The sequence below is a fragment of the Lindgomyces ingoldianus genome (assembly GCF_010093535.1).
Source record: "Lindgomyces ingoldianus strain ATCC 200398 unplaced genomic scaffold BDR25scaffold_4, whole genome shotgun sequence".
NCBI classification, from domain to species: domain Eukaryota; kingdom Fungi; phylum Ascomycota; class Dothideomycetes; order Pleosporales; family Lindgomycetaceae; genus Lindgomyces; species Lindgomyces ingoldianus.
In genome coordinates, this window is record NW_022985165.1 from 1057687 (window position 1) to 1084979 (window position 27293).

The 27293-nt window shown below is 37.5% G+C and overlaps 7 protein-coding genes across 7 annotated transcripts; 3 read left to right on the top strand and 4 right to left on the bottom strand.

Annotated features, from left to right (window-relative positions):
* Nucleotides 1-1142: 1142 nt before the first annotated feature.
* On the bottom strand, nucleotides 1143-3414 carry BDR25DRAFT_278633 (uncharacterized protein). The gene has a single exon (XM_033687695.1). It carries the CDS (start codon nucleotides 3248-3250, stop codon nucleotides 1262-1264), a length of 1989 nt encoding a protein of 662 aa, XP_033552728.1. The 5' UTR covers nucleotides 3251-3414; the 3' UTR covers nucleotides 1143-1261.
* A 2439-nt stretch (nucleotides 3415-5853) lies between these two features.
* BDR25DRAFT_278636 (uncharacterized protein) lies at nucleotides 5854-6843 on the bottom strand. The gene is made up of 3 exons (XM_033687696.1): nucleotides 6360-6843; nucleotides 6060-6313; nucleotides 5854-5989 (listed from the first exon to the last, which is right to left on the bottom strand). The coding sequence occupies exons 1-3, from the start codon at nucleotides 6647-6649 to the stop codon at nucleotides 5886-5888; spliced, it is 648 nt and encodes a 215-aa protein (XP_033552729.1). The 5' UTR covers nucleotides 6650-6843; the 3' UTR covers nucleotides 5854-5885.
* A 149-nt stretch (nucleotides 6844-6992) lies between these two features.
* Nucleotides 6993-8065, top strand: BDR25DRAFT_253517 (uncharacterized protein). Its single transcript, XM_033686243.1, has 2 exons — nucleotides 6993-7417; nucleotides 7502-8065. Exons 1-2 carry the CDS (start codon nucleotides 7151-7153, stop codon nucleotides 7793-7795), a joined length of 561 nt encoding a protein of 186 aa, XP_033552730.1. The 5' UTR covers nucleotides 6993-7150; the 3' UTR covers nucleotides 7796-8065.
* Nucleotides 8066-8200: 135 nt separating this feature from the next.
* Nucleotides 8201-9054, bottom strand: BDR25DRAFT_350158 (uncharacterized protein; the record flags this gene model as incomplete). The annotated part of the gene is made up of 5 exons (XM_033694650.1): nucleotides 8201-8231; nucleotides 8263-8571; nucleotides 8666-8829; nucleotides 8869-8966; nucleotides 9018-9054. The coding sequence occupies 5 exons, from the start codon at nucleotides 9052-9054 to the stop codon at nucleotides 8201-8203; spliced, it is 639 nt and encodes a 212-aa protein (XP_033552731.1).
* A 92-nt stretch (nucleotides 9055-9146) lies between these two features.
* Nucleotides 9147-9681, top strand: BDR25DRAFT_350159 (uncharacterized protein; the record flags this gene model as incomplete). The annotated part of the gene is made up of 5 exons (XM_033694651.1): nucleotides 9147-9223; nucleotides 9274-9331; nucleotides 9372-9479; nucleotides 9516-9569; nucleotides 9601-9681. 5 exons carry the CDS (start codon nucleotides 9147-9149, stop codon nucleotides 9679-9681), a joined length of 378 nt encoding a protein of 125 aa, XP_033552732.1.
* Nucleotides 9682-9720: 39 nt separating this feature from the next.
* On the bottom strand, nucleotides 9721-9996 carry BDR25DRAFT_350160 (uncharacterized protein; the record flags this gene model as incomplete). Its single annotated transcript, XM_033694652.1, has 2 exons — nucleotides 9721-9901; nucleotides 9932-9996. The coding sequence occupies 2 exons, from the start codon at nucleotides 9994-9996 to the stop codon at nucleotides 9721-9723; spliced, it is 246 nt and encodes an 81-aa protein (XP_033552733.1).
* A 36-nt stretch (nucleotides 9997-10032) lies between these two features.
* On the top strand, nucleotides 10033-12366 carry BDR25DRAFT_350161 (uncharacterized protein; the record flags this gene model as incomplete). The annotated part of the gene is made up of 12 exons (XM_033694653.1): nucleotides 10033-10091; nucleotides 10120-10381; nucleotides 10433-10472; nucleotides 10527-10575; nucleotides 10635-10729; nucleotides 10764-10930; nucleotides 11001-11032; nucleotides 11073-11232; nucleotides 11755-11883; nucleotides 11964-12030; nucleotides 12083-12186; nucleotides 12259-12366. The coding sequence occupies 12 exons, from the start codon at nucleotides 10033-10035 to the stop codon at nucleotides 12364-12366; spliced, it is 1272 nt and encodes a 423-aa protein (XP_033552734.1).
* Nucleotides 12367-27293: the final 14927 nt, after the last annotated feature.

The window sequence follows — 27293 nt, forward strand, 5'->3', positions numbered from 1 at the left end:
AAACAATTGAAGGAGTTGCGCCCCCGAACTCGCCATCTTTCTCTCCTCCAGAACCACGGCTTGTCAATACACTAAAATCAAAGTCAATGCTTCCTATGATTCTACGACCAAAGAGCCCATGCGTGCATCCCATGCTCTCTCTCATGTTCCAAACAGCACGCAAACACACCAAAAGTCAAACCGCATTCATATCACAGCCCCAGCGACGAAAAAGCCAACATTCCGCCCATATTGTAGTCTTCCGCTATTAAGCAACCCCTTGCCAACAGCTTAGCAATCGAAGCGGATGCGTATTCCGCTCCGGGATCGGATGCCATTGAAAGACTCACCATGCATCTCCACTAGTTCTGAGAAAATTGTCCGCCCCCTCCCCCTTCCTGTTCCGTGGGGCTTTCCCCTTTTCGCTTTTTGGGGGGAGTTCGTGTCAGTATATCGAATTTATGCTAGGTTTGGGCTATACGTGCTCACTCTAACGATGTTCCATGTCGCAAATGGCTCTGTTTCTAAATTCCTGTTATTCCTTTGGACGGCATTAGAGTGAGTAATTGTGGATGAGGAGAGAAGGGTTGGAGTGGAATTATTCGGTTCGTAAATTCGAATCCGAAGACATGCTGTTGGGAAAAGAAGAGCTATGCTTTGGATATGGGGAGAGAATTCGAGGCGTTGTGAGCTTGGGTAAGAAAACTGTAAGTTTGGAGGCTGTGTGTTTCTTGTAGTGGTGCAAGTTGCCGTCATTAAAAAGCATAGATGCTCTTCTTTCATTGAGTGAGATTCCGAGGAAAGGACTTGATGATATGCTCCTGAGAGTAAGGATATGAGCTGCTTGTTAAATCGTGCTTTGGTGTGTGTTTAAGTCGTTCATTCGCAGATGGGTATGCGCTAGAGTTGCCGGGTAAGTTTCGAATCCGTAATTGACCATTGGATCCAGCACCAGTGTTTTTATGTAGAAGTGTTACATGCGAGACTTGATTTGAACACAATTCTAGGAGCCGCTTAGCATAGGCTAGAGGTCAGAGGATCTGAAAGACGTTCCTTCCCTTTCCCTCCATTCGCCGCGACATCCAAATATATTGCACAAAGTCTAACATGAATTCGCGAAAGTGATATTGAATGCAATGATTAATATCATTAGAAATCTGCTACGCGGAAGAAGTAGAGATTGGGGTATCTTATCATGCCTCTCGTCTAGGCGCTGTGGTCTTCCCATCTCCCCACAAACACCAACCCAAAGCCAAAGCCAACGCCAAAGCCTCAGGAAAATTCATACTACAATAACATCCAACACCTTCTCCAACCAACGCTCCAGTTTCTTCCAATTCCAAAACCCCCCATCACTCCCACCTACCTGCCACTCTTTCAGCCCTCTCCCAACACCGACTTTTAGTCCCTCTCCCGCGCCATCACCCTGCTTGTCCCACCACTCCCTCTCCGCCCTCTCCCTCGCCCGCTTCACCACTTTCTCCTCATCCTCAACGCGATATAAATCGCAGCGCTCACACTGCTTACAATTTTCCCCCGGCCGCTCGCGGAAATGCTGACAGAAATGCGAATACCCCTGAATCGCAAGTCCTTCACGACAAACATAACACATACTATACCCACACAGACAAACTAATTTATTGCAGCCCTCGCTTTTCACGAAGCCGAGATTACAATTCGGACAAGTGCGTTTCACGGCATCGGTAGTTGCGCGTTCGAGTGTTAGGCGGAGGGACTGGAGTTGCGAGGAGTAGCAGGCGTGGGGATCATGCCACGGAGCGGAACACGACAGACATGAGGTGCGAGAACAAGTCGGCGCGAGGCATTTGAATCGGAAACCGCGGCGTTTGAGATGGATACGATGGAGGGCGGCTCGGAGAGGTGGAAAGAGGGGTAGAGGGCGCGGAAGAAGGAAATTTAGGCTTACGATGAAGAAAATAAAGAGTAAGAGGAACCGAAAGGCAATACCAATGGCCACGAAGCAGAGTAGTTGGATGAGAGGAAGGGAGGCAGTGAGGAGTGGTCGTAGTCTGAGTCTGAGATTGCTCGTGAGATCGGCGTTGGGGAGGGCGAGCTCATCAACTTCTGCATATGGACAAAATGGGCAACGGATGAGTGGGAGTTGCGATTTAAGGAGTGCTTCGGAAGAGAGTCGCTCATTGAAATTTTGAAAGGTATCTTCGCCGTCTTTTTCCTCTAGAAGAGCGCGATGGATAAAGGGAGACCCAATACAGCCTGGACAGTCGTCTACCCCATCCGACAAGGGAGCTATGCATCTGAGTGTGCAGCGTTCTGTGTTGATGTTTCGCGCCCAGCCTTGATCGTAGAGAGCCGCATTGATGGAATGTCGAATGCACCGGAAGCAGATATAGTGACCTTGAACATCACATGCCGACATCTGCTCCAGGGTATTGGGGATGAAGCAGCACTCGCAGTCATACATCTCCCCGGCCTCTTCAGCCTCGGCCTCGTTGAGTTCGTGCGCGAGACTTTGATCTCCTTGTATCTGCTCCGTTCTTTGCTTGTGCAGCACTGGAACGATCAGGGTATCATGCAGCTCCTTGTTCAGTTCCTTGCTTTTGGTCTTGATGAGTAGCGGTGTCGGTAGCCTCCCAGCTTTTGCATCAGCACCTGACCAAACAACCAACGGGTGGTCCTTTGCGCTCGGCGGTTTCCGTCGCATCAGAAAACTCGTGATCGAGTATCGCCAGCTCTTCGAAACTAACCCCAGCAGCGTCGGTCTGGCCTGCGTATAGCTCCAATTGTACTCCGCAAGCACAGCCTTGATAGTCGAATGACTCAAGCCCTTGAACTCCTGGTACAGCGCCTCCTTGGCCGCCTCGCGATATTTCTGAGACCGAAACGTCTCCTCAATAGCGAGCGGATGCCCCCGCGTATCCTTTGTAGAGTCCGAAACGCGATATTTGTACTTATGCGAGACTACCCGTTGTTCTTCCTCCTGTTCCGACGGCATCCTGTACCGTCCACGCACCCACTTTGCGCCATGCTTCAACAGCGTCTCCGTTATCACCTCTAGCCTGCTTTCCTCGCTGAAGGAGCTTAGCATCTCACGGAAAACCTCGGGCTGTATGTCGGGAAAGATGTCAGTGAGGGCTTGAAGTGAGGCGTTCAGTTCGCGGAGGTTTGGCTCGTCCGGATCTACGCTCTCAATGGAAGACTGCGAGGAGTCAACATCGGCGGAGGTATGGAGATTTGAAGTGGAGCGCTTCAGCTTGGGTGGCCGCACGATGGACGAGAAGACGGAGGTCATGATAGTGGAGGGGTTACGTTTGCCCGGCAGTGTGAGGGGATTGTGCAGCTCATCCGGAAAGCAGCTATCTAGTGTTACACAAGTCGTGGGAAAGCTTCGCGGAGAGAAGGAGGGACTGTTGTGTAAATTAGGCTGCGTGATGGAGGGGCATTGTTGAGATTGTAGGGAGAGTCGAATGTTCGGCCCTGAAGCTCAGCTCGCTTCCAGAGCTGACCCCCCGGGAACGCGTGGAGGCTTCACGTGGAACGCACGCTGTTCACGTGTTTCAACAAGGCCGATAATTCCAGTCTCACAGATAGTTGGTGGGCCATCCTAGTGATTGCTGGCCTAGCTGGATTCCAGGGATGTTGAAACAGTTCATTATTTGTGCTAAAATATGGCCGATGAATAAGACAACCAACATTGGTGGATATAATTTAGGCAATAAGAAGAGGAGGAGAGAAACTAAGCTAAACTAAACCGAACGAAACCAATATTCCGTTGCAATTTGGAGTACAGGATGGGATGGAGGGCAAAAATAGAAACCTATCCCACCTCTATGCACTCTTCTAGCATCTTTGGGCTTGTAAAAAGGGAGTTCGCCCTGCTGGCATCCGTGGCCAGGCATCTGCATCTTGCGCAGCGATGTTGGAATGGACTGGACGAAACGATGGGCATTACCACAGAAGCTTAAATACGCTTACGTCCGCCGGCCTTCCGTCCCGGCTTCTTCAATGATAACAAAGTCCACGATCATAAATATACATCTACTGCCTGAAAACTAATAGCAATCCCCACTTCTCCATCTCAGCCCCCCGAAATACAATGATCTCTGAAGAATTGCAAAAGGTGGATCCGTTCTAAAGCAAAGTCTCATAGAGCGCTTTAGTGTCATTAGAGGGTGCCGTGCATTTCTGTGGAAATTTTGCTTTGACACTGCTGCATAGCGCATCATTCGCAAGCCTGAATAGCGTTTGAAGTTAAGTATCTGTAGGCTTTGCTGCTTTTGTGTGGGCTGTCGTAGCGTTACAAAGAGACGGTATAAAGACCGGGTTGACCGCACACCTTCAAATATGACCGACTGGAAGCTGGACTTGTGAAATGATGATTTTCCCGAGCAGATCGCCCCTCCCAATTACGAGCTAAGGCCTTGGAACTCTTACGCAACCCATTTTAGGACCGAGTGTGCGTCGCGGTCTAGATATAACACTAACTGGGATCGTATGGAACGGGTTGCATGGCAAATGAGTGGCGGAGAGATGACGCGCGTGGGGTTGATAGGGTCAAGGGAGCTCTACAAATGGTTCTTGCCGTATAGCTACATTTGTTGAGCTTATGGGAACTGGAAGTGGATGCCTACTCAACTTGAATTTGTGCGGACAGTTTGTTGACTCATTCAAGAATGATTGGAGAAGCGACCACTGCTGGTTCCTAGCAACGCTCGATGGTTCGGGAAGATGACCTACAAAAGTTATTGGGCTTAGGCCGATCATATACCGAATATCATCCATGCCGGAGGTTTGCATGTGTTCTGAATGATCCAGGAGAGACTCTAGTGTCGGCATATGATGCTCGCTGTCATGGGTGTAGTGTTAGTAGCTAGTATGGTCAAGAACTCGAAGTCTCTCTCGTCGAGTCCTCAAACATCTGGAGTAACTTCAATAGCTTTTGGTGAATCTCCTAGGACCTTCCCCCGCTTTGTACCAAGTACTCACTATCTCCTCGCTAAGTTCATGTAAGCTTGTAGTGAATGCATTTAAATCGCGTGGGAATTGAGTACTTACCTATATACTTCATGTATTTCTAAAAAGGCGAACGCGCAGAAGCTGATGGTGAATACGAGAAAATAGTAATGATGACTCTGCACACGAAAAACGATCATTGGAGGTAATTGCTGTTTAGATTTGTTTCGTAGCGTCGACTAAGTAACTGCCTTTGATGGAGCTGGAATCTATCCTGCTGCACCATTGTAGTGACGTCTGGGCTGCCGGCGGGAGAATATATGGCGACGAGCTGTGTTGTGTCAACGAGTAGACTGAGGAGCTGTTCAGAGGCTCGGGGATTTTAGGGGGCTCTAACAAGATATAGAGAGGTGAAGATGCTATGGTTGTAAAAAATCACCGCTCCTCGCAGTCCCTACATTTACGGGAGCTCCGAGGAAATGGAATGGAAGGGAATGGTGGATGCGGCTTAGACTGTATTGGCGGTGTAGACGCGGGTATTCTGCTAAGCGGGTTTGTAGCTTGCCCGCCGTTCGAGTGCCTTCCATAAGCTTGTCCTTGTACGAATGTGGTGGGTACGGCAGTAGCAGTGGATTCGTGGGGACCTAGCGCGAGTATTGGGAATGATCGGCGATCCCTTGATTCCCGTCTTCAATATGGTGTGTCTTGTACTTGCCATTCTTGGACGGCGGCACCAATGTCAAAAATTGCAGGGCAGTTCGCCGGTTATGAACAGGGGCATAGAGAGATTGAGAAAGGAGAAAAGGATTAGGGTTATGTGGACAACGGTACAGTAGAGGAAAGGCTCTATTCATGAGGACATCACGACGATCGAAAGACGGTCGTTGATTAGAGACGGTCGTTGATTAGAGTCACGGAGAAACATGTTCAGGTCTCACTGCTGCACCTCTGAGAGAGCATTGTCATTGGATTGTTTAAAGCCACGCCCACGTCACGGGTACTCTTCCAAGATCGGGATCTGCGAGCTTCTTAAACATAGCAGGGCTTACATCAATGTCAGTAGGTTCGCAGCCAGTGCCTGTCACGGGTTAGTACCCAAACGATTCACGTGACCAATCGAGAAACAGAAACAGTACGAGTGAACTCACATCGATCCACGACGGTTAAATCAATGCTGACGGTCTTCCCATCGTTAACTCGCTGAGCGCGGATCTTTCTCCCACAAAGCGGATTCTGATTCGGATCAGTTCCCTTCTGCACGGCATCGAATGTGTAATGTGAAATAGCGAGTATAGGGTCATTGGCGGTGGATGGAATGCCACATGCGCCAAGCCCAGGGTCATAATAGGTGAGATCTCCAGTGTACGTCTGAGCGCCGTTGGGAAGGGGAAGGTTCCGAGTTCTGCTTTCCGTCAGCTCCTGCCTTTGAAGCAGCAGGGCGAATGTTCCTTGATTTTTTTTTCAGCTTAACGGCGAGGCCAATGACGAGGCCGAGAAGAAGTAGGAAAATGACAATGATTGTGATAAGGAATGTGCGACGGCTACGACGAAAGTATTTCTTGTGGGGAGGCAAAATGCGATCGAAGCGGTCCGAGACGGCCCATCCCGTGGCTGTTCGCCCAAAACGGAAGCGAGTTTTCTTTTGTGTTCCCTCTTCGGGCGGTTCCCAGTCTAGAGCATTGCCTTCCTTAGTGTGCGCCGGCAAGGGCTCCTTTGGGATATCAATTGGACTGCTCATGGCTGTATGTGGACGCTTGCAGTGATTTAACGAGGGATGTGGGATAACAGAGCAAAGGGTATCATAGAAATTAAGAATTAGACAAGGGCATGTTTCAACTTTCAGACGAGTGGAAGCCTGAGCGAGCGAGTCCTCAGCGAGGAGTGACACAATGCAGCGTGTAGGGAGCGAGATGAGCGCACGCGCTGAATATGAACGGGTGGGTCAAGATCTGGGGAAAGGAGGGACAAGGTGGAACGTGCAATGCCCTATCGGCTAATTAAATGTCCGATCCGGCCCCGGTCCGACGATCCGACCTGCATCAGTGACGCGCTGGCTGGTCCTTTCAAATGCCTTTTAAGGATCTTCACTACACCCACAACTGCAAGCTCCAACTCATATAGCTTTTATAAACCTTTCTGTAGATCCCTTTCAGAGCACTGCTCCCGCGCCAACCCTACCCCAACTGGCGACTTCGCCGAAGGGAAGCCAGCGATATCCGGACTCAACTAACCATCCACCATGACAGAGCAAACACTCAACTTGCCGCAAGTCATCGTCTTCCTACTCTTAACGGTTCTCGTCGTTCGATGGTATCTCGCAAAACCCAGTAGCACGCGGCCCCCGAGCCAGAATCGTAGCGTCAGGGTGACTCCGGCTCAGATCGACCAGATAGCGCAGATGTTCCCGCAACTGGGTCGGAGAGAGATTGCGTGGGACTTGCAGAGAAACGGGGGAAATGTGGCCGCTACGACAGAAAGGGTGCTTAGCGGACGGGCTCTTGAAGCGGTGAGTTTTGATTTAGATGCGTGCGCATGCTCGCTCGGTGACTGCAGCACCAGTTGGAAGACATTGACTCACTTTTGTATCTAGCCTCCGGCGTCATTCAATCCTCCAGCACCGAGATCCAACCCCACCTCACGCACAGCGACCCCTCCTGTGAAGCCCGCCCAATCCGACTTGATCACGCGATACAATTTGGCCTCGAAGCTTGCGGCGGTCCCTGGGACCTCCACGTCAGAACCGACGTCCAAACAGAAGACATGGTCACAGGATAGGAACGAAAGGCAGGCAAACCTGCAGCGGCGGCGGGAGGAGATGATCTTGGCCGCTCGGAGGAAGATGGAAGAGAAAGACAAGGCGAGGGCATCAGGCGCATCCTCCTGACATAGCCGGTGTTCGCTCATCTGTTTGAGAGTTCTGGGTATGCTTTATCGTACAATCACAAGAGATAATACTACCGATTGTACTATGCAACGCGCTATAGACTTCATTCACCACGATGCGAGTCTTTCCGGGTATATTCAAAGTCTCTCTTTGACTCTTCCCCGTGCAGGTCCGCCGTTGGCCGCTAGAGAGATGTATGAACGCACTTTGGACTCACCTATTGCTTTTCGCATTCCTGTTTTTCCGATTTCATCTTCTCCTTACCCATATACCCCCCCAGACCTTTATTTAAATTATATTCAATCTGTACTCTACCCATGCACAAGCGAGCGATGCATACCATGGCCGAACGCGGGTAATTCTTGCCTAATCACCTTAACGAACCTAGCAAATTAAGGGTCTGCATTAAACAAAGTTTCCGTGGCGACTTTGCATGCTCATTCGAATCCGTTCTTCCACACACACACTTCCCTACTGGTTGACAATGCGCAAGCTGGCACTGCATGGCCCTCTGGACCGGCTTTGCCGACTTCATTCGGAAATTACTGTACAGATAACCTAGAGTCTCAGCCTCTCTTTCGCCACAGGTTTCTTGGATCGCCAAAAGTTTACTCTGTTCATACCTATGTAATGTCCGCTTTTGCCAATATTCTTGACGAGTTGAGAACTTCACTGGAAAATCAATACCCGACCTATAATGAATGGTGGAAAATTTTGCAAGCATCTCTGTAAATTCGTTCCTTTCAACAAAAAAGTTCATCAATGTCGCCGCATGTCTGAATCGGGACGCTTCACCGGGAATATTTCACGGAACATCCACTTTTATACGGTCCGACCAGGTTTTGTCTATCTTGCTCTTACCTTGCGCACGGATTGAAATTGCTGCGAATGTCGCCCCATGCGCCTGGACCTGGTCGAACCGGAACAGGATCAAGACTCGAGCGTCTTGGAGTACATGTATTTCGCTCTGCCTTTCGATACTCTGCAGTGAGCTCTACATCCTTGGACTCGTGTTTAACGCTGTTGGAATTCTGCTAAGAGGCTGCATGCGATTTTGTTTTCGGATGTTGGACCATGGACTTCTCTGAATATTTCCCAGACCAGAGACGGAATAGCATCTCCATCAGTGTGGGAACAGCTTTCCTTGTTGAATATTGGACGTCTTTGATACCTATAACATCGACTCGAGCCTATCCAGGCTGCGGCCTCTCAGACTATTCACAATATTTCAAACTCCTTCGACTTGTGCATGCACTCATGATACACACCTTCTTGCTCTGAAGTACTGCAACTGCATCCTTTCGGGAGGTGCTTTGTTTCGTTTATATTTTAGACGAATCAAAAGTCTGCCATGGAATTCTGGGAAAGCGGAATCTCAGGGTATCTGGCATTGTACCTGTTTCTGGGCGATAAAATCATTGCCACAATGTTCCTAGGTTGAAAATCTCATCCACAACTCGGTACGCACCTAGATCTAGCGCTGGCTATGGGAAATGGCCACTTCGGGTCTATGGCGAGTTGAATTTGGAGATTGATGTTCCTATGTCTTAAGCTTGTCAATGTTAGCAACGTCAAGTGGGATCGTTGTTCAATGTTAGGACCTTTCGTTCTCTGGCCGCTCTACGCGTTTGTTAACCCCGGGATTTATTCCCGGCCTCTAGATAACGACCGTTTGGGCAGCTCTGTGGGGAAATGAAGCTATCCGAGGTTCATGTTTGAGGATCGACATTTATTCAGGAGCAAGGCAAGTTTGACGATGATATCTTGGAGTTTGGTCTTATTTTTTGACCGGAGGGAATTCCAAGGTTCTGAATTCTTCTGATTCAAATATGAACTCGCTCTGTTCTACTCGTGCTCAACTAGGATGGTCAATTATTCCTAAATAGATTCTTGCCAGTCATTGAAAAGAGGAGATTCTCCCGATTTCAGAAGCCGTACGTTTTACCAACTTTAAAGGTTGCTTGCGGTGTTTCATTCTTGATGTACGGCGCAAGTACGCTCTGACAAATGATAACACCGTATTCCAAACAGGAATCTCGAATGATACAAATGAATAATAAGAGTTGGAGGATCGATTTGAGGAGCCGCCGGTGCGGCCCGTTTTCACTCCCCGCCGGGGGGGAGACCTGATTTGACCCTTGAAACGGACTCGATTCCAGGCTCTGGGGAATAAACTCCGGTGCGATTGCAGGCAGACTCATTGCCCGTATTAGCGCGGAAAACCACCCTTGTACATCATGTTGATGTCTAACGCGCGGGTGCTCCTATCTTTAGACCCGTATCACCAAAAGGTTTCGTCGAGACAATGATTGTCTTCGGATGAGTGGCACAGAAATATTCCAGCAGATTACGGAAAAGACTCAGAATGAGCTGTTGGAAAGTGAGCAGGCAGTGGATACGGTGGGACCGCATACAGGGGTAAGAACGTTTGAGGTTAGGATTGTGATAGCTTTAAGCGCTGAGGGATTTTCAACCTTTACGCTGGATGGTAAAATGGAAAGTTTTGGTTCTCACAGTCAGACTGGACGTAGATCACACTTACGCCCTATGACGGCGAGGTTCCACGTCTCAAAATCAAAGGATATAGTCGCAACTAAGAAGTATCTATTCCTGTTGAATTGAAGGAACTGTCTAAAGAATGGATATGTGAATGATGATGTAATCTTAAAGAAAGCGGGTTTATATTAGTTCCGCTACAATAATTTGAGGTATGTACAATGACCAACATCAGTTAGTGTAAGGAGCCTTCTACCGAGCAAAGAATATCCAAATCTGTCATCGTCCGGCATAATATATCTGAAAACCGCCTACTTTTTTTTCTTGTGATCACCAGAGGAAGTGCGAGCACAGCCATGGACAATGAAAGGAAGAACACAATGTCCCATTCCATCGAGCATCCATTCTGTGGCTTCCTCCAATATGATATCCCCTCTAGTGACTTCACACATGCGTTTTGACATCCTCGCAGTGTTCCATCAACTTTGGATGCTCTTTGTGAAGCTTGGAGAGAGCAAGGCGGTCCTGGAACTTGTTCTGAAGAAACTCTCGCAAACCCTGGAGGATGCCCGTACTTTTATTGAGGGGTTCCGCATGCTCGTATTTAGAAGGTTGGAATCATTGTCCTGCAGAAAGAAGGTAGACATATCTAGTCTCTCGTTGGTGGCACTATGGCTAATTAGTCATGGACGTCCATGTGCTTGTCTAGAATTTGTCCACAACGAAATACCAGGGATCAGAGTTCCTAGTCCTTAGATCTCAGAAGGTACGTGGATGAAAGATTGCAAATACTCAAGCAATGTCGGGGAGCAACGGAGGCCACCATGAACTATATCTTCTTTGTTGCCAAGCTTGAAGTGCTTGCGGAGAAACGAGGTTCCGACCAGGGCTTCCAACGAGGCGTAGTACTGTATAATTGGGCGATTTTAAGGCCTGTACGGGTGAGATTTTGTGTACGTTTGTACAACAGGGAGGAGGAGAGGTAGGTGTATGTATTGTACCTGTTACAGCTTACGTGATCTGTACAAGTAGTATAATTTAATTAAAGTACACTATACTCTAGTTAAAACAGCTAAGACTATAAGTCTCTAGAGACGTAAAATTAAGGTCTAATTAACTATAAAATAACTAGTTCTCTCTAATAACAAGAGTAGATAGGACTAGATAAGGCCTATAAGGTAGTAAAAGGTGGAGATAGATAACTCTGTAATAGAAAATAGTCTATAATAGGCATTTTTAAGACAACAGACTGTAGATAGATAGATTAAAACCTTTAGAAAGAGATTTAAGTGTCCTTATAAAACCTTTAGCTAATTAGAGCCCTAGAAGCCCCCCTAAGCGCTCCCTGCAGGCCTCCTGCTCGCCAGAGCCCTCCTACCCCTCTAGAACTCCTATACAAACTTCCTAAAAGGGTAATATGATCTGTACTACGTACCGTACCTAGGGCATCATTAAACGTACAGTACGGCTCACGAACTCAGTACGTTCGTACTGAACACGTGACTGTTACGGTTCACTTTGTACGGACCGTAGTACGGCCTGTTGGAAGCCCTGGTTCCGACATCCTTGTTGACGCCGTGGTCGAGAAAAAAGTGACCAATACTATGGAGAATATTTTGCTAGCAGAGGGGGCTAGCTCTCGATCGATGGAAGTATATCGTACTCTGATTAGGGGATGCGAGTTGAAGATAACATGGTTGCGATGAGTGTAGTAGGGTGGTTTAGCTATCAAGCTAGGGGTCTGTTATATCTTCCGGATAACGATAGAGAATCTTGACGTCCAAGGCTGAGGTAACTCGCGACTTATATATTCGTCGCTGGGAAGGCATGTGTTCAATTCCCTTCGCTGCCCCATTGACCGCCAGGCCAAACCTGTGGGATTTCATAGAATGTACGTGCGCTTAAGATTTTAGTGGAAATTTAGGGTAGTTTCTCTCTTAAAGTAGCCAACTGGACTTCGTTTATAGCGTTGTGTCGCTGCTGCGGCCTGCAAGATGCAGATATACAGCACAGTGAAGGCCACAGACACATTATCCCAGCTTGGGGTATGCATGCCACCGAAGTGGGATAGGTAGGAGCCGGGAAAGTTATCCGGAAAAGTTATACCTCGTTCGGATAACCTAGCTTTTAGCGTAACGTACACCACAGGCAGATTGCTCACACACCTAAGTTGCTTACTTTTGCTAAGACCCTACTAAACTACCTTTCTTACACTAATGCATTTCTAACAACACTACTTAGAAGTGCTAAAAGAATATTAGATATAGCTTTTACTTTAAGCTTTTAAATAAAATAAAACACTTTTAAAGTAATATACTATATGTTAGTTAACCTAGGTTCGATCGAACGAACGTACGCCCAAGGGGCGTACTAAGAGGTGAGTAGGCAAAGATCTTCTTGTTATTAACTACTGCCCTCTCTCTTTATATAAAGAAAGAGAGCTTTTAAGTACACATAGCCCCTAACGCATAGGCTAGATAGCTAATGTTTTAGGTAACTTAATTTAGCTGTACGCATGTATAGACACTAGTAACTTTTTCTTTTTATAAATTAAGTTACTTACTTATTACCTTTACTTTAATTTTTATTTTTTTTTATACTACCTCTTATATCCTTTCCTTTTCTTTGTATAGGGCTAATTGTGTACTGCTAGTTTACAACACCTGCTAGCTTTTTAGCCTGCGTATAGCATCTCTTTCTTACTAGATAAATCCTGTGCTTAGCTAGAGCATAGAGGAGCTTTTACCTAAATATATAAAATAAGTTATTAAAATCTTATTATGTCTAGCCTTTAAAGTCTTGTATAAAGTTAAATAAACTATACTTTCTTATACATATAAAAATAAGAGTATTTACTATGTATAAGGTTTATTATACTTAGAAGGGATTTGTTAACATATTAAAACAGTTTACTAAAAGAGTAAGGTTAACTTTCTTTTATAGTATTATCCTAGACATGTAGGTTATCTTTACTAGTTTATTATACAAGTATCTTACAAGTATCTTATAACAAGGTAAGGGGTTGCTAGTTGCTTGTTTATATAGCTGTTGTCTAGGGGGTGGGGGTGGTGCCAGTTGCGTGGTGCTGGTTAACTATACAGTGGCTCTTAAAGAGTAAGCTATTGTACAGGGTAGCAGGTTGGCTCTAGGGCGTGCGACAGCTACTAGTCGCAGTAGATGCCTCCTCTGCGTGGCTACGCACGTGGTAGATAGGTGTTGCGGCTAGTTGGCTGGCTCTTATACTAGCAGTTAACTCTGAGGGCAGACAACAGCTACTAGTCGCAGTAGATAGGTACTGCAGCTAGTGAGCTGGCTCTTGTACAGGCGGTTAACTCCAGGGGCATACAACAGCTACTAGTGCAGTAGGTGCCTCCTCTGCGTGGCTACGCACGCGGTAGATAGATACTGCAGCTAGTAAGCTAGCTCTTGTATAGGCAGTTAACTCTAGGGGCATACGACGGCTACCAGTGCAGTAGGTGCCTCCTCTGCGTGGCTACGCACGCGGTAGATAGATACTGCAGCGGCGGGCTAGCTCTTATACAGGCAGTTAACTCTAGGGGCATACAACAGCTACTAGTGCAGTAGGTGCCTCCTCTGCGTGGCTACGCATGCGGTAGATAGATACTGCAGCGGCAGGCTAGCTCTTGTATAGGCAGTTAACTCTAGGGGCGCACATAAGGCTTGTTCACGCTCTCTCTGCGTGGCTACGCACGCAGTAGGTGTGAGCGTCTAAGCCCTCTCTGCGTGGCTACGCACGTAGTGGGAGTAAGCTTCTTATATAGTAGCAGTTTTATTAATCCTTATAAATCTGTCTGTTAAGGACAATATCCTCTGCATAGCTACGCACACAGTAAATAGTCTATTAATAAACTAATTAGTGTTAGTTAACTTAGGTTTAATTAAATAAATGTACACCTAAGAAGTGTACTAAGAGGTAAGTAGGTAAAGATCTTCTTGTTATTAACTACTACCCTCTCTTTTTATATAAAGAAAGAGGGCTTTTAAGTACACATAGCCCCTAACGCACAGGCTAGATAGCTAACGTTTCAGGCAACTTAATTCAGCCGTACGCATGTACAGACACTATAGCTATATATAAAGTCTTTTAAAAAATAATAAATAACTAATATACTAAATGGCTTTTATAAGCTAATTCTATAGCTAACTTATTAAAGCTAGATAATAATAAAAAGTAAGTAATTATTAAGCATATACTTAAGCTAAATGCATGAAAATTTTCCTTTTAAATAGTAGCTATAGCTAATATAGCTAATTCTTTACACGCTAAGCATAATTTAGGCTATATTAGCATAAACTAGCTTAGTGTGTTAAGTATTATCTAAAGCTTAAAGTAAAGTTTAAGTATAAGTCTAACTATAATAAAACTTTTTATAAGAATTTTAGAGAAATTTAAAGCTAGCTTAGCTTTATAAAGAATATTAAAGCTTATTATAGTATCTAGAATAATAACATATATAACTTTAATAAGATAAGCTTTATAATAAACTAAATATTTACTAACTATACTTAAGCTTTATAATACTTAATAAATAACATACTTTATAGGTAAGTTACTTACACACCTAAGTTGCTTACTTTTGCTAAGACTCTACTAAACTACTCTTTCTATACTAATGCATTCCTAATAATACTACTTAGATGTGCTAAAAGAACATTAGCTACAGCTTACATTTTAGGCTCTTAAATAAATGCAACACTTTTAAAATAACATGCTATAGCTATATACAGAGTTTTTTTAAAAAATAATAAATAACTAACACACTAGATAACCTTTAAGCTAATTCTATAATTAACTTATAAAAGCTAGGTAATAATAAAAAGTAGGTAATTATTAAGCATATACTTAAGCTATATATATAAGGATTTTCCTTTTAGCTAGTAGCTGTAGTTAATATAGCTAATTCTTTACGCGCTAAGTGTAATCTAGGCTATATTAGCATAAACTAGCCTTGTATGTTTATAAAGTGTTATTTAAAGCTTAAAGTAAAGTTTAAGTATAAGTATAGTTAGTAAATATCTAGCTTATTATAAAGCCTATTTTATTAAAGTTATATGCGTTCTTATCTTAGATGCTATACTTAGCTTTAATGTTCTTTATAAAGTTAAACTAGCCTTAAATTACTTTAAGATTTTTATAAAAAGCTGTTTTATAGTTATAGTTATACTTAAACTTTACTTTAAGCTTTAGATAACACTTTATAAACATACTAAGCTAGTTTATACTAATATAGCCTAGATTATACTTAGTGTGTAAAGAATTAGCTATATTTGTAACGGCACAGGCAAGACAATAGGTCCGAATGCGGTGGGAATCCACTCAGAGGCATATGGGAGTGCGTGGGGACTCGGAACCTGGGAATTGTAACGATCCTCATGAATCGTTCCATCTCAGATGGCCCGGAAGGCCCCCGTATCGGCCCCGACCCCGACCTGGCCCCGACCCCTGCTGTTACCCCTATTCCCTTATGTATTTAGTGGCACCTTGCCCTTGTAGCTAGCTTAGTAGTTTTCTAATATCCTTTTGTACAAGGCCTATAGGTGTTAATAGCATTCCTAGGTTCTAAGTCCCCACGCACTTCTATATGCCTCTAAGTGGATTTCTACTGCATTTAGACCTATTGTCTTGCCTGTGCTGTTATATTATATTAGAAAATTTACTTTTGCTAGTAACAGCTTTATTATAATATTATACTAATTATTTATTTAACTATGTCTAAGCTCTAGGACATGTTTAATTTAGTTTAAGTTATAATACTTACACACTATTATATTAAACTATTTAGTCTATAGACTAGATCTTATTAACCTTTAGTTAACTAAAGCCTTTAGGTTTAGAACTTCCTATCCTCTACAATTAGGATTGCCTTTAGAAAAGTTATAAAGAATGTGCTAAAGTAGAAACTTAGAGACTACTAATAACTTATTAGAATTAGAGATAACTGCTAATGCTTAACTTTTAACTACTAACCTCTAACTACTAAATTACCCCTAATAATGCCTTAAATCACCTCTACTACCCTAATAGCAAGAGACCTTTAAGGCACCCTTAACAACGCCTAAATGCCACCACACTAAACGCACGCCTAAGATTAATAACTGCACAGATAGCAATAAACAAAGGTCTTAATTATTAATAGGCTAGACATCTATATAGATTAATATTAGAGTAGGCGCACACGTATAACGTTTAGTTTGTAGGACACTGCTAGCAGTGCAAAGGAATAATTTAGAGCAAGGACACCTAGCTAAATTAGACTAGTTTTAGTTTAAAGATGCAGAGGACATAACAGCAGTACTTTGTACTATAATTACTACTAATAGGGACTATTAGTTTACAGAGGGGGGAGTAGTGTAACAATCCTTATAAATTGTTCTATCTTAGATAGCCTAGAAGGTCCCTGTATTAGCCCCAACCCTAACCTAGCCCTGACCCCTGCTGTTACCTCTATTCCCTTATGTATTTAGTTGTACCTTGCCCCTGTAGCTAGCTTAGTAGTTGTTGCGTTTGCCAAAAGGTTAACCTCCCAGCTAGCACAGCAGAAGGATATATATAGACGGATAGCTGTACGCGACACACCCCCCAGCTTGAACCGTGGAACGAGAGAGGTGAAACATGGTGAAACAACCTTAACACACCCTTCCTCTTTAGCCCGAGCAACAGAACTTAGAGACGGATCTAAATGCAAGGTAGCCTCTGTAATAGGCGCACTGCCTAAATGCTCTTTGCTGAGCGTGGGAATCGAACACGCAGTGCTCCAGGATAATGCGATCCTATTAGTGGAGCAGGGGTGCGCAAATTTTTAAGCGCTAACCATCTACACTACGCCGCAAACTAGGCTCATAACTGTTGCGTTTGCCAAAAGGTCAACCTCCCAGCTAGCACAGCAGAAGGATATATATAGACGGATAGCTGTACGCGACAGTAGTTTTCTAATATCCTTTTGTACAAGGTCTATATGTGTTAATAGCATTCCCAGGTTCCAGGTCCCCACGCACTCCTATATGCCTCTAAGTGGATTCCCACTGCATTCAGACCCATTGTCTTGCCTGTGCTGTTACAATAAATAATATAAAGCGTTTAAGCTATTATTATCTAGCTTTATGCACTTATCCTATAAATGTTTAGCAGTGTACAGGCTGTTTTATGCAGGATTCTATAACAGAATAGTGTAGGATCTTTGTATAAAAAGGTGCGTAGAGAGGTGTATATAATAAAGTTTTCTCTCCCCCTTTTTACTTTCTCTTGTTTAGCCCTAACTTTATAAACCCTACTGTATAATCCCCTAGCTCTTTTCTTTTCTTATATAGTGCTAATAGTAATAGGTCCTTCTACATACACACACACACAATGTCTTTTTAGCCCTTCTTATCCTCCTCTAACGCTGTTAGCGTAGGGGTCTTTAACATTCTTATGCAGCCTAATAGCCTAGGACGCATCTGTGTTACCTTTCTAACTAGTTCTACTACTAATTAGCAGTTTATGTAGCATTTTTATATAAATATATAAATCTTTTAACTTTTCTACTTCTTCTTTATACTAAAGGCTAATATAAGTAAGCTAAGAAGTAGCATGTAACAGCTTTACTGTTATATAATATTAATGTTATTCTACCTACTAGCACTAACCTACAGCTGTAGGCAGCTAAGGTTATGCAGTGTAAGAGGTACTTCTATATAGTTCTAGTTTAAAGTTGTAGTTAAGTCTTAGTAACTTTATGTCTTTATTATTACAGCAGCACTACTAGTGCTTCTCTCTTTATTAAGTGTTACATGCTAGCTAACTTCTAGGCTAATGCCTGCGCCTTATGTGTATAGTAGAGCTATAGCCTGCACTGTAACTACTACATGTAAGAAGTAGTGTGTTCTAGGGAGAAGAACTAGTAGTTTTTCTTTTCTTATATACTAGCTAAATAAAATAGCTTTTTTATATATTCTTCTTTTCTAATCTTATATAAAAGTAAAAAAATAAGTGCGTGTAATAGAAAAAAAACAAAAAGAAATAAGCCTTATATAAAGGTGTTGTTAGTTTAGTTAGTTTAAGATATCTTTGCGCATAGAATCTAGCTAGTCTACAAATGCTTTTATTTAGACAGAGAAGCAGTTAGTTAAGACTAATAGTTAAAAAGCCTAATTTAGTGTTTTTGTTATATATATATATTTATAAAGTTATTTTTACTATTAATCTACTTAATCTTTATAATCTTTTTTTTCTTATATAATTTATAAAGTAACATAATGTTAATTATAAGTTATTTTTTACTAGTAGTGCTTAGCTTAATAAGGTAATTATATAAAAACCTTAAATTTATGTAGATTACTACTAGAATTAGTAGTAGTTTAAGTGTTTATATAATTTATTATAAAGTTATACTAAAAGTAATTATATTATTAAAGTCTTTAACTATTTTATATAATTTGCTAGTAAGAACACTCCTAGTTACTCTTTTACACTTAGTAGAATTCTAGTGTATAATATTACCTAGTATTTTAAAGTAGTTGCTTTATTTTATACAGTCTTTATTACTTAATATAATTAAGAATTCTAGCTATAAGCTAAAGTTTTTATTATTAGTAAATAATTTATTTACAAAGATAAATAGCTTTATGCAGTCTAGTTATAGTAGCATAAAAGTAAGTTCTTTGCTGCTATTATCTATCTGCTACTAAATGCGTATGTTAAAGGCTTTAATATCTTTATATAAAGAATCTGTAGTTTAGGTAGTAACTAAAAAATTAAATGCTGCCTTTAGTTAACACACTAAGGTAATATATGCTCCTCTAGCCCTTTATATAATATACTATTATATAGCATCCTTTGCTGTAGCATTAATTATATAAAAGTCCTTTACCTAACTTTTCTAGATAAGGGTAACCTTATCTGATATAAGCTAGATCTTTCTTTTATTTAATTTAATAAGCTAGTTTTTAAATAGCACAGTCTTGCCTTTTATATAGAGATTTGCCTTTTACAGTTTATTTTTCTATCTTTATACAAAGTTTTTTACTATAATGCTTAAAGTATTATCTATTTATAAGCTAGTTATACTAAAGGTATACTTTTCTTTATTTATAGTTAAATAGTAAGAGTTGTGTAACAATTCTACAAATTGTTCCATCTTAGGTCGCTTAGATCCTATCTGTAACGATTCTACGAATCGTTCCATCTCGGGTCGCTCGGATCCTATCCGAAGGGTCCCTGTATCGGCCCCAACCATAACTCGACCTAGTCCCCTGCAGTTACCCCTATTCCCTTATGTATTTAGTCGCACCTTGCCCCTATAGCTAGCTTAGTAGTTTTCTAATATCCTACGTATAAGGCCTATAGGTGTTATTAGTATTCCTAGGTCTCTAAGTCCCTACGCACTTCTATATGCCTCTAAGTGGATTTATACCACATTTAGACCTATTGTCTTACCTGCGCTATTATATTATATTAAAAAACTTACTTTTACTAGTAACAGCTTTATTAATAATATTATATTAATTATTTATTTAACTATGTCTAACTTTAAAAAGTGTTTAATTTAGTTTAAGTTATAGTTCTTACACACTGTTACATTAAATTATTTAGTTATTATAGATAGAATTTTAGAGACTTTTTATTAACTAAAGCTTTTAAGTTTAGAACTTTCTATCTTCTATAATTAAAATTACTTTTAAAAAAGTTATAAAAAGTGCGCTAAAGTAGAAACTTAAAAACTACTAATAACTTATTAGAATTAAGAACAACTACTAATGCCTAACTTTTAACTACTATTAGATTTTATTATAAAGACTACAACCTATTCTAGCTACAGCTAAGGTAAAATACTTACTTTTAAAACTAAACTACTACTAACCTTAATAGCTAAACTCTTTTTTGTAGAATTTAAAGCTAAAAACCTACTAGATTTAGAGTTAAACTTTAGTAGTATAGCTTTTAAAAACTAAGTTACTTAATTAAAAGCATAAATTAAATAGCTAACTAGATTAAAAACTATTAGTCTTAATTAACTCTTACTAACTACTAAAGTACTTTTAATAATGCCTTAAATTACTTTTACTATACTAGTAGTAAAAAACTTTTTAAGCACTTTTAAGCTTTTTTAAAGCTACCTTAATAAACACACGCCTAAGATTAAAAACTTTATAAATAGTAAAAAACTTATATTTAAATAATAGTAAGGTTTTATAATAGATAAACTTAATATTAATTTAAATTACTATTAAAGTAAGTGTGCACGCATAGTGTTAGTATAGGAACACACTACTAGTATTGCAAAGAAATACTTAGAGCCTAGATACCTAGCTAAATTAAATAACTTTTAGTTTAAAAATATAAAAAAAATAATTAAGCTTTTATAAATATACTTTATTACTAGTAATAAAGAGATAGAAGCGTAATAAGCGTTTTAAACTCTAAAAATAAGTAAAAAAAAAGCATTTTTTACTTTTAAAGCTTACTTTATTAGTGCTGCTGTTAAGAGGTTTATATTAAAGTTAAAATAGTTCTTTTACTTATAAAAAAAATACTACTTAGCTTAAAAGTACTAAACTTAGGTTTTAAACACACTTAAAAAAGCTTTTTTAAAATAATAGTAGCTTACTTAACTACTTATAATATAAGAAAAACACTTTTACTATTTTAAAGTAAACTATTAACTATACTTAACACTTTAATGTTAGACCTATTATAAATTAATTTTAAAAAGTTTCTAGTAATACATCTAAGGCAGTATACTATTCTAGTCCACTCTAACCTGCACCTATGTTAGTACTCTAATCTACTCTAGCTACCTACTAACAACCTAGCTAGACACCTGCTTTTAAAAGATAAATAACTTCTAGCAACTATTATAATTATAGTAAACTAAAACATTTTACTAGTAATTATTCTATTTCTAGAGTATAAAAAATTAAAGTAGAGTAATAAAAATCTAAAAAAGAGTTTATAAATATAAATAATTATAACTTAAACTTTTTTTAAATAAAAAATAAAAACACTTAAAAAAACTTTTTATTTTAAGCTTAAATAAGTATAACTTAGTAAATATTAACTTATTACACTTATTTAGAGAAAAACATTTCTAAGTTTTTACTATTTTATGCTTAAAAGGTATTAAAGTTTAATTAAATTTTTTAGTTAATACTAGTATATATAACTTTTTATTTACTAACTTAATAACTACTAAGTTTTTATTTTAATACTTTTATATCTTTATTTAACATTTACCTTTTAAAGTTATAGTTAAAAGCTTTTAAGACTAAATCTAAGTTCCTATCTACTAGTATATCTACCTGCATATGTAAATTAATAGTAGAAGCATCTAAAACTACCTCTTTATAATTATAAACTTAGGCTTATAAAATTATATTATTAGCATTAAATAGTTACATTATTTTAAAATTTAACTAGATATAAAAAAAATTAGATTATATAGCCTAGTAAGTATCTTACTACTTATAAACTTTTACTGCCTTTACTTATATAATTAAACTAGCCTACATGTAATAAAAAAGTAGAGTTAGATATTAAACAACATAACATACTATAAAAAAAGAACTATATTTAGTAGTTATACAGCCTAATAATTAACTATATTAAGGGTTTACTAAGGCTACTAAAATTATACTACTCTTTTATTGCCTATAGTTTAAAGACACTTAAATTATTAATCTACCTATTTATTAAGAAGTCTAGAATAGGTCTAAAAAACATTTATTTTTTTACTATTACTTTTATTTTAGTAAATGCTTTTTATTTTAATATAAAAAAAGTAAGTTTTTTTTAACTTTTATTTATAAAATTAAGTGTTTAATTAAAGATAAGTAAGCCTTACTATTAGATAATAAATGTAAAACTAAAGTATTAGTAAACTTTTAATTACTATTTAAATACTATTAGTACTAAGATGTATTTAGCTACACTGTAGCCTACTAATTACTAGCACATTACTTATATAACTATAAAATTGTCTTTATAAAACCTCTTCCTAACAGTTATAGCCCTTTATATAAATAAAATGTTAAGGAACTAGAGGTAATAAAAAAGTACATTATAAATAATTTAAAAGATAGCTTTATTAAGTAAAGTTAAAGCTCTTTTACATTTTTTATTTTTTATGTATAGAAACTAAATAGTAACTTATGTATCTATGTTAATTACTATAAACTTAATGCTATTACTTATAAAAATGTGTATCTAATACTATATATAAATAAACTCTTATTAAGACTTATAAAGGTAGCTATTTTTACTAAGTTTAATATTTACATAGCTTTTAATAAGATTAAGATAAACCTAAGCTTAAAAAAGTGTATAACTTTTTAGATATAATATAAAATATATAAATATAAAGTTTTACTTTTTAAATTATGTAATAGCTTAGCAACTTACTAGCACTATATAAATAATATATTAATTAACTAATTAAATAATTTTATATTACCTACTTAAATAACATCTTTATCTACTCTAAAAACAAGGCAACTTATATCTTTTATGTTAAAAAGGTTTTAAAAAGGCTCTAGTAAGCAAAATTATAAGTAAAGATTAAAAAAAGTAAATTTTATATTACTTAAATAAAGTATCTTAGCTATATACTTTTAAATAAAGAACTAAAGGTTAACTTATAGAAAGTAAAAGTGCTACATAACTAGTAGGCGCCTACTACTATAATAAGTGTAAAATTCTTCTTAGGCTTTACTAAATTTTATTAAGAATTTATTTTAAAAAATTTTTATATAGTAAAACTAATTATTACGCTTTAAAGTCCTACTACCTTTTTTATATAAACTTTAAAGTGTAATATAGCTTTTAAAAAGCTAAAATCTAAGCTACTAAAAACACCTATGCTTTACTATTTTAACTTTATGTTATAAACTAAAATTAAAACTAATGCTTTTAATAGGGTAGTAGTAGAAGTCCTATCTTAGAAACATGCTAATAGAAATTAGTGCTCTATTTTATTCTCTAGTAAAGTTATATCTAGTTTCGAGCTAAACTAAGAAATATATAATAAAAAGCTATTTATAATTATTACTATGTTTAAATAATAAAGGGCTAAGCTTATATTAGTAATAATAAGCACCTTAGTATATAGTAATTATTAGTTATTAGAGTACTTTATAATAATAAAAGTGCTAAATGCTTATTAAGTTTATTAAGCTAAAAAGTTAGCTTAGTATTACTTTTAAATTAAGTACACCTCTAGCAAGAATAATGCTAGGGCAGACATCTTTAGCTATTATAAATAAGATATAGAAAATTTAAAAGCAGCTTAAACTAATAACTAGTTAAAAGTTCTACTTAAACTATACTAACTTTACTTTTAAATTAATAAGAAATTAGCTTAGTATTATATTACTTAAATAATAACTTAAGTAACTTTACTAAATATTATAAAAGAACTAAACTAAGTTATATTTTTAAATTTTTTAAAATTATTTAACATATTACTTTAAAAGAATTAAGCCTTTTTTATATAAAAGTAAAAACTTTTACTTTACTATTATTAGATAAAAAACAAACTACTTTTTTATACTAACTATTTATGTGTTCTAGCAGACTTGCTACTGTGTACTTAACTTATTTAAAAAGTTTATAATTAAGTATCTTTAGCACACCCTAGTGCTACTAAGACTTATTAGTTACTATTCTAAAAGTACTACTAAAAGGGTATAAAGGCTACTTATAAATAATATGTATAGAATTGCTTTTTTTATTATAAAGCTTATCTAAAATAGATTTAAACTCTAGAGTTTATTAACTTTTTTTTAATCCCTAATTAACTAATGCAGCACCTGTGTATTAATTTTAAGAATTTTTTTAAAAATAAGTCTAGTTATAACTAGATTATAGTTATAATTAATTATATATTTAAATAAGCTATTTTTATTCCCTACTATAAAACAATTAATGCTTAAAAAATAGCTACCTTATTTATTTAATAAGTGTACTATTTTAGCTACACACCTAAAACTATTATTTTTAACTAAAAACTTTAGTTTATATCTAGTTTCTAGTCTAAATTTTATTAAATTTTAAGTGTAAAAGTTAAGCTCTTTACTACTTATTATAAAAAAATAAATAGCTAAATAAAGATTATAAATAAGTATATTAATTAAAGACTAAGCCTTTTTATATTTTTTTACTAAGATAACTAGAGTTTCTTACTACCTTTAATTAATTAGGCTTAGATAACCTTACTTTATATAATAATTAAAATGTTTTTATATTAAGTTTTATATAAATCTAAACTATGTTAAAGCTAGGACTAAAAACATTCTATAGACTCTATTACAGCTATAGATAAGCTAAATTATAAGGATGCTCTAGCATTAGCAACCTACATACATGCAGCCTAAGAGTTAGCTAAGACCTATATAAAAAAGGCTTAAAATTAGATGTAAACTATAGTTAACTACTACTGCTAGCTAGTTAACTAGAAAGTTAGTAATATAGTCTACTTAAATACTAAAAACCTAGCTATTTAAAGACCTAGTTAAAAACTATCTAAATAATAAAAAAGCCTTTTTAAAGTACTTAAAGAAGTTAAAAACTTATACTACCTAAAGCTACTTTTAAAGTTAAAAATATATAACATTTTTACACTAAACATACTTTATAAAAACTCTTAGAATCTGCTTCTAAAATAGAAACCTCTAAAACCTCCTAAAATTACTATTAATAAAGTAAAGAAGTAAAAAGTAAAGAAAATACTTACTAGTAAGCTTTACTAGAAAATGCTTAAGTACTAAGTAAAATAAGTAAAATATAACTCTAATTTAGTCTAGTATAAGGCTTTAAATTTTATAAGTTCTTTTTATAAACTAAAAGCTTTTTATAATAAGCATTTAAATTAGCTAAGACTTTTAAAAGCTTTATATAAGTAAATTAAGGCTTTTAAAGCTACTGTAAAAGGCATAAATTACTTAGTAAATAATAAGGTATAAAAGTAACAAGTTAATTTATAGTTATATATAATAGTATTATAACTTTATAGACATAGTGCTAGGAAGGTCTAACAGTAAGCTATTAGACACTTTTAGACTTTTCTTTTTTTTCTCTTTTACTTTTCTTTTTTTTCTTTTTCCTTTTCTTTTTTTTAGACTTTTTTTAAACCCTCTTTACTTTATTTTTAGCTACTTAAGAGCGCTGTAATGTCTACTTAAAGGTTAAATACTAAAGCTTTTAAAGCTAAAACCTAACAGGGTAGCTTAGTGTTTTAGTAGAATAAGGCTACCTAAACACTAGCTGTAAAAAGCCTAGTTTTTTAGCTTTTTATAACTTGTACTACTTACACTAGGTTTTAAGTAAACTTTAAAATAGCTTTAAAAGCTCTTTTTTTATCTTTATTACTTTTTATGTTTTAGGCTACTGCCTATAGCTTAAGAGAGCTTTAAAAACTAAGAATTTTTTTTTATAATATAAAAAAACTTATGTATGTGTTAGTAAACTATACCCTAGTAGTATTAAACTATATTTATATAAAGTTACATTTTTTATTATATAAAGTGTAATACTTACATTCTTTTAATTTAAAGAACTAAAAAGAAAACTTAACTTAAAGGCTATAAGTAAGAGTGCAAGTAGCTTAAAAGCAAATAACTTAAAACGCCTCTAAAAAGGCTCTAGAAAAAAGGTAAAGCAGTATAGTAAATTTCTTTAATACTATAACTAGTTAGTAGACTAAGCTATAAAATGTTAAGTGTATAATAATACTTACAAAGTAAAGATTTAGATAATAGCTAAAGAAAAAACTAATAACATTAACTAGACTATATAAGTAAAGTAAGTAAATACTTATTACTATAAATAATAAATTTACTATATTAATAATAACTACACTGCTAGTTACTACTAAACAAAAATATTATAATAAAGGCATTATATTAGTATTAGGTCTTTAGTCTAGTTTTTTTTAGTAATAAAAATTTTTAGTTAGAAAGTTATACTTTGTTATATTTTATCTAAATTAGTTTTAAATTAGTTCTAAATATTTTCTACACACTATAGATAGAAACTATTAGCTTATAAAAGAAAAAGTAGTGTAATAATTCTATAAATTATTATATCTTAGGTTGCTTAGATTCTATCTAAAGGGTCTTTATATTAGCTCTAACTATAACTTAACCTAGTTCTTTATAGTTACTTTTATTCTTTTATGTATTTAGTTGCACCTTGCTTTTATAGCTAGCTTAGTAGTTTTCTAATATCTTTTTATATAAGGCCTATAGGTGTTAATAGCATTCCTAGGTTCAGAGTCCCCACGCACTCCCATATGCCTCTGAGTGGATTCCCACCGCATTCGGACCCATTGTCTTGCCTGCGCCGTTACAAGTTGTATAAAAAGATGTGCATGTGTAGCTTTTTTTTATATAGTAGTTATAGTATATTTTAAACTAATATAGCCTAGCTGTAAGCGTATAAGATAGAAGAAGACCTAGAGGTAATAAGAAAAAATAACTAGCCTAAAGAACTTGCTAGTAAAGAGGATTAAAATAAAGGCTAAAGAACATACTATACATGTTATTATTATATATAACTACAGACTTAGGGACAAGCCTACCTTAGAAGGAGGTAATGTAACAGTGCTGCCTGTTAAGTTTTGCTGCTAGTTACATAATCTTCCTAAGCGTTAAGTAAGCGCGCTAGTGTAACAATTCTTATGAATTGTTCCATCTCGGGTCGCCCGGAACCTATCCAAAGGATCCCCGTATCGGCCCCGACCCTGACTCGACCTGGCCCCGACCCTGCCCTGCCCTCTGCTGTACCTCTATTCCCCCAAGTATTTAGTCGCACCTCTCCCCTTAGCTAGCTTAGTAGTTTTCTAATATCCTTTTGTATAAGACCTTGTCAGATATGCGCACCTACTGTCAAGACAGAAGGAACGTTTGACGAAAGCTGCTACATAGTACGAGCAATAGGCTCGAACAGTATGTTGCTGCAAATTGCTGCATGTTGCAGCATTTTGCAGCATTTTGCAGCATTTTGCAGCAT

Coding starts and splice junctions, on each gene's coding strand:
- BDR25DRAFT_278633 (XM_033687695.1), bottom strand. CDS start 3,250: ATGACCTCCGTCTTCTCGTCCATCGTGCGGCCACCCAAGCTGAAGCGC.
- BDR25DRAFT_278636 (XM_033687696.1), bottom strand. CDS start 6,649: ATGAGCAGTCCAATTGATATCCCAAAGGAGCCCTTGCCGGCGCACACT. Junction 6,314..6,359: donor AAGCTGAAAAAAAAATCAAG/GAACATTCGCCC, acceptor GACGGAAAGCAG/AACTCGGAACCTTCCCCTTC. Junction 5,990..6,059: donor TTTAACCGTCGTGGATCGAT/GTGAGTTCACTC, acceptor AACCCGTGACAG/GCACTGGCTGCGAACCTACT.
- BDR25DRAFT_253517 (XM_033686243.1), top strand. CDS start 7,151: ATGACAGAGCAAACACTCAACTTGCCGCAAGTCATCGTCTTCCTACTC. Junction 7,418..7,501: donor GCGGACGGGCTCTTGAAGCG/GTGAGTTTTGAT, acceptor TTTTGTATCTAG/CCTCCGGCGTCATTCAATCC.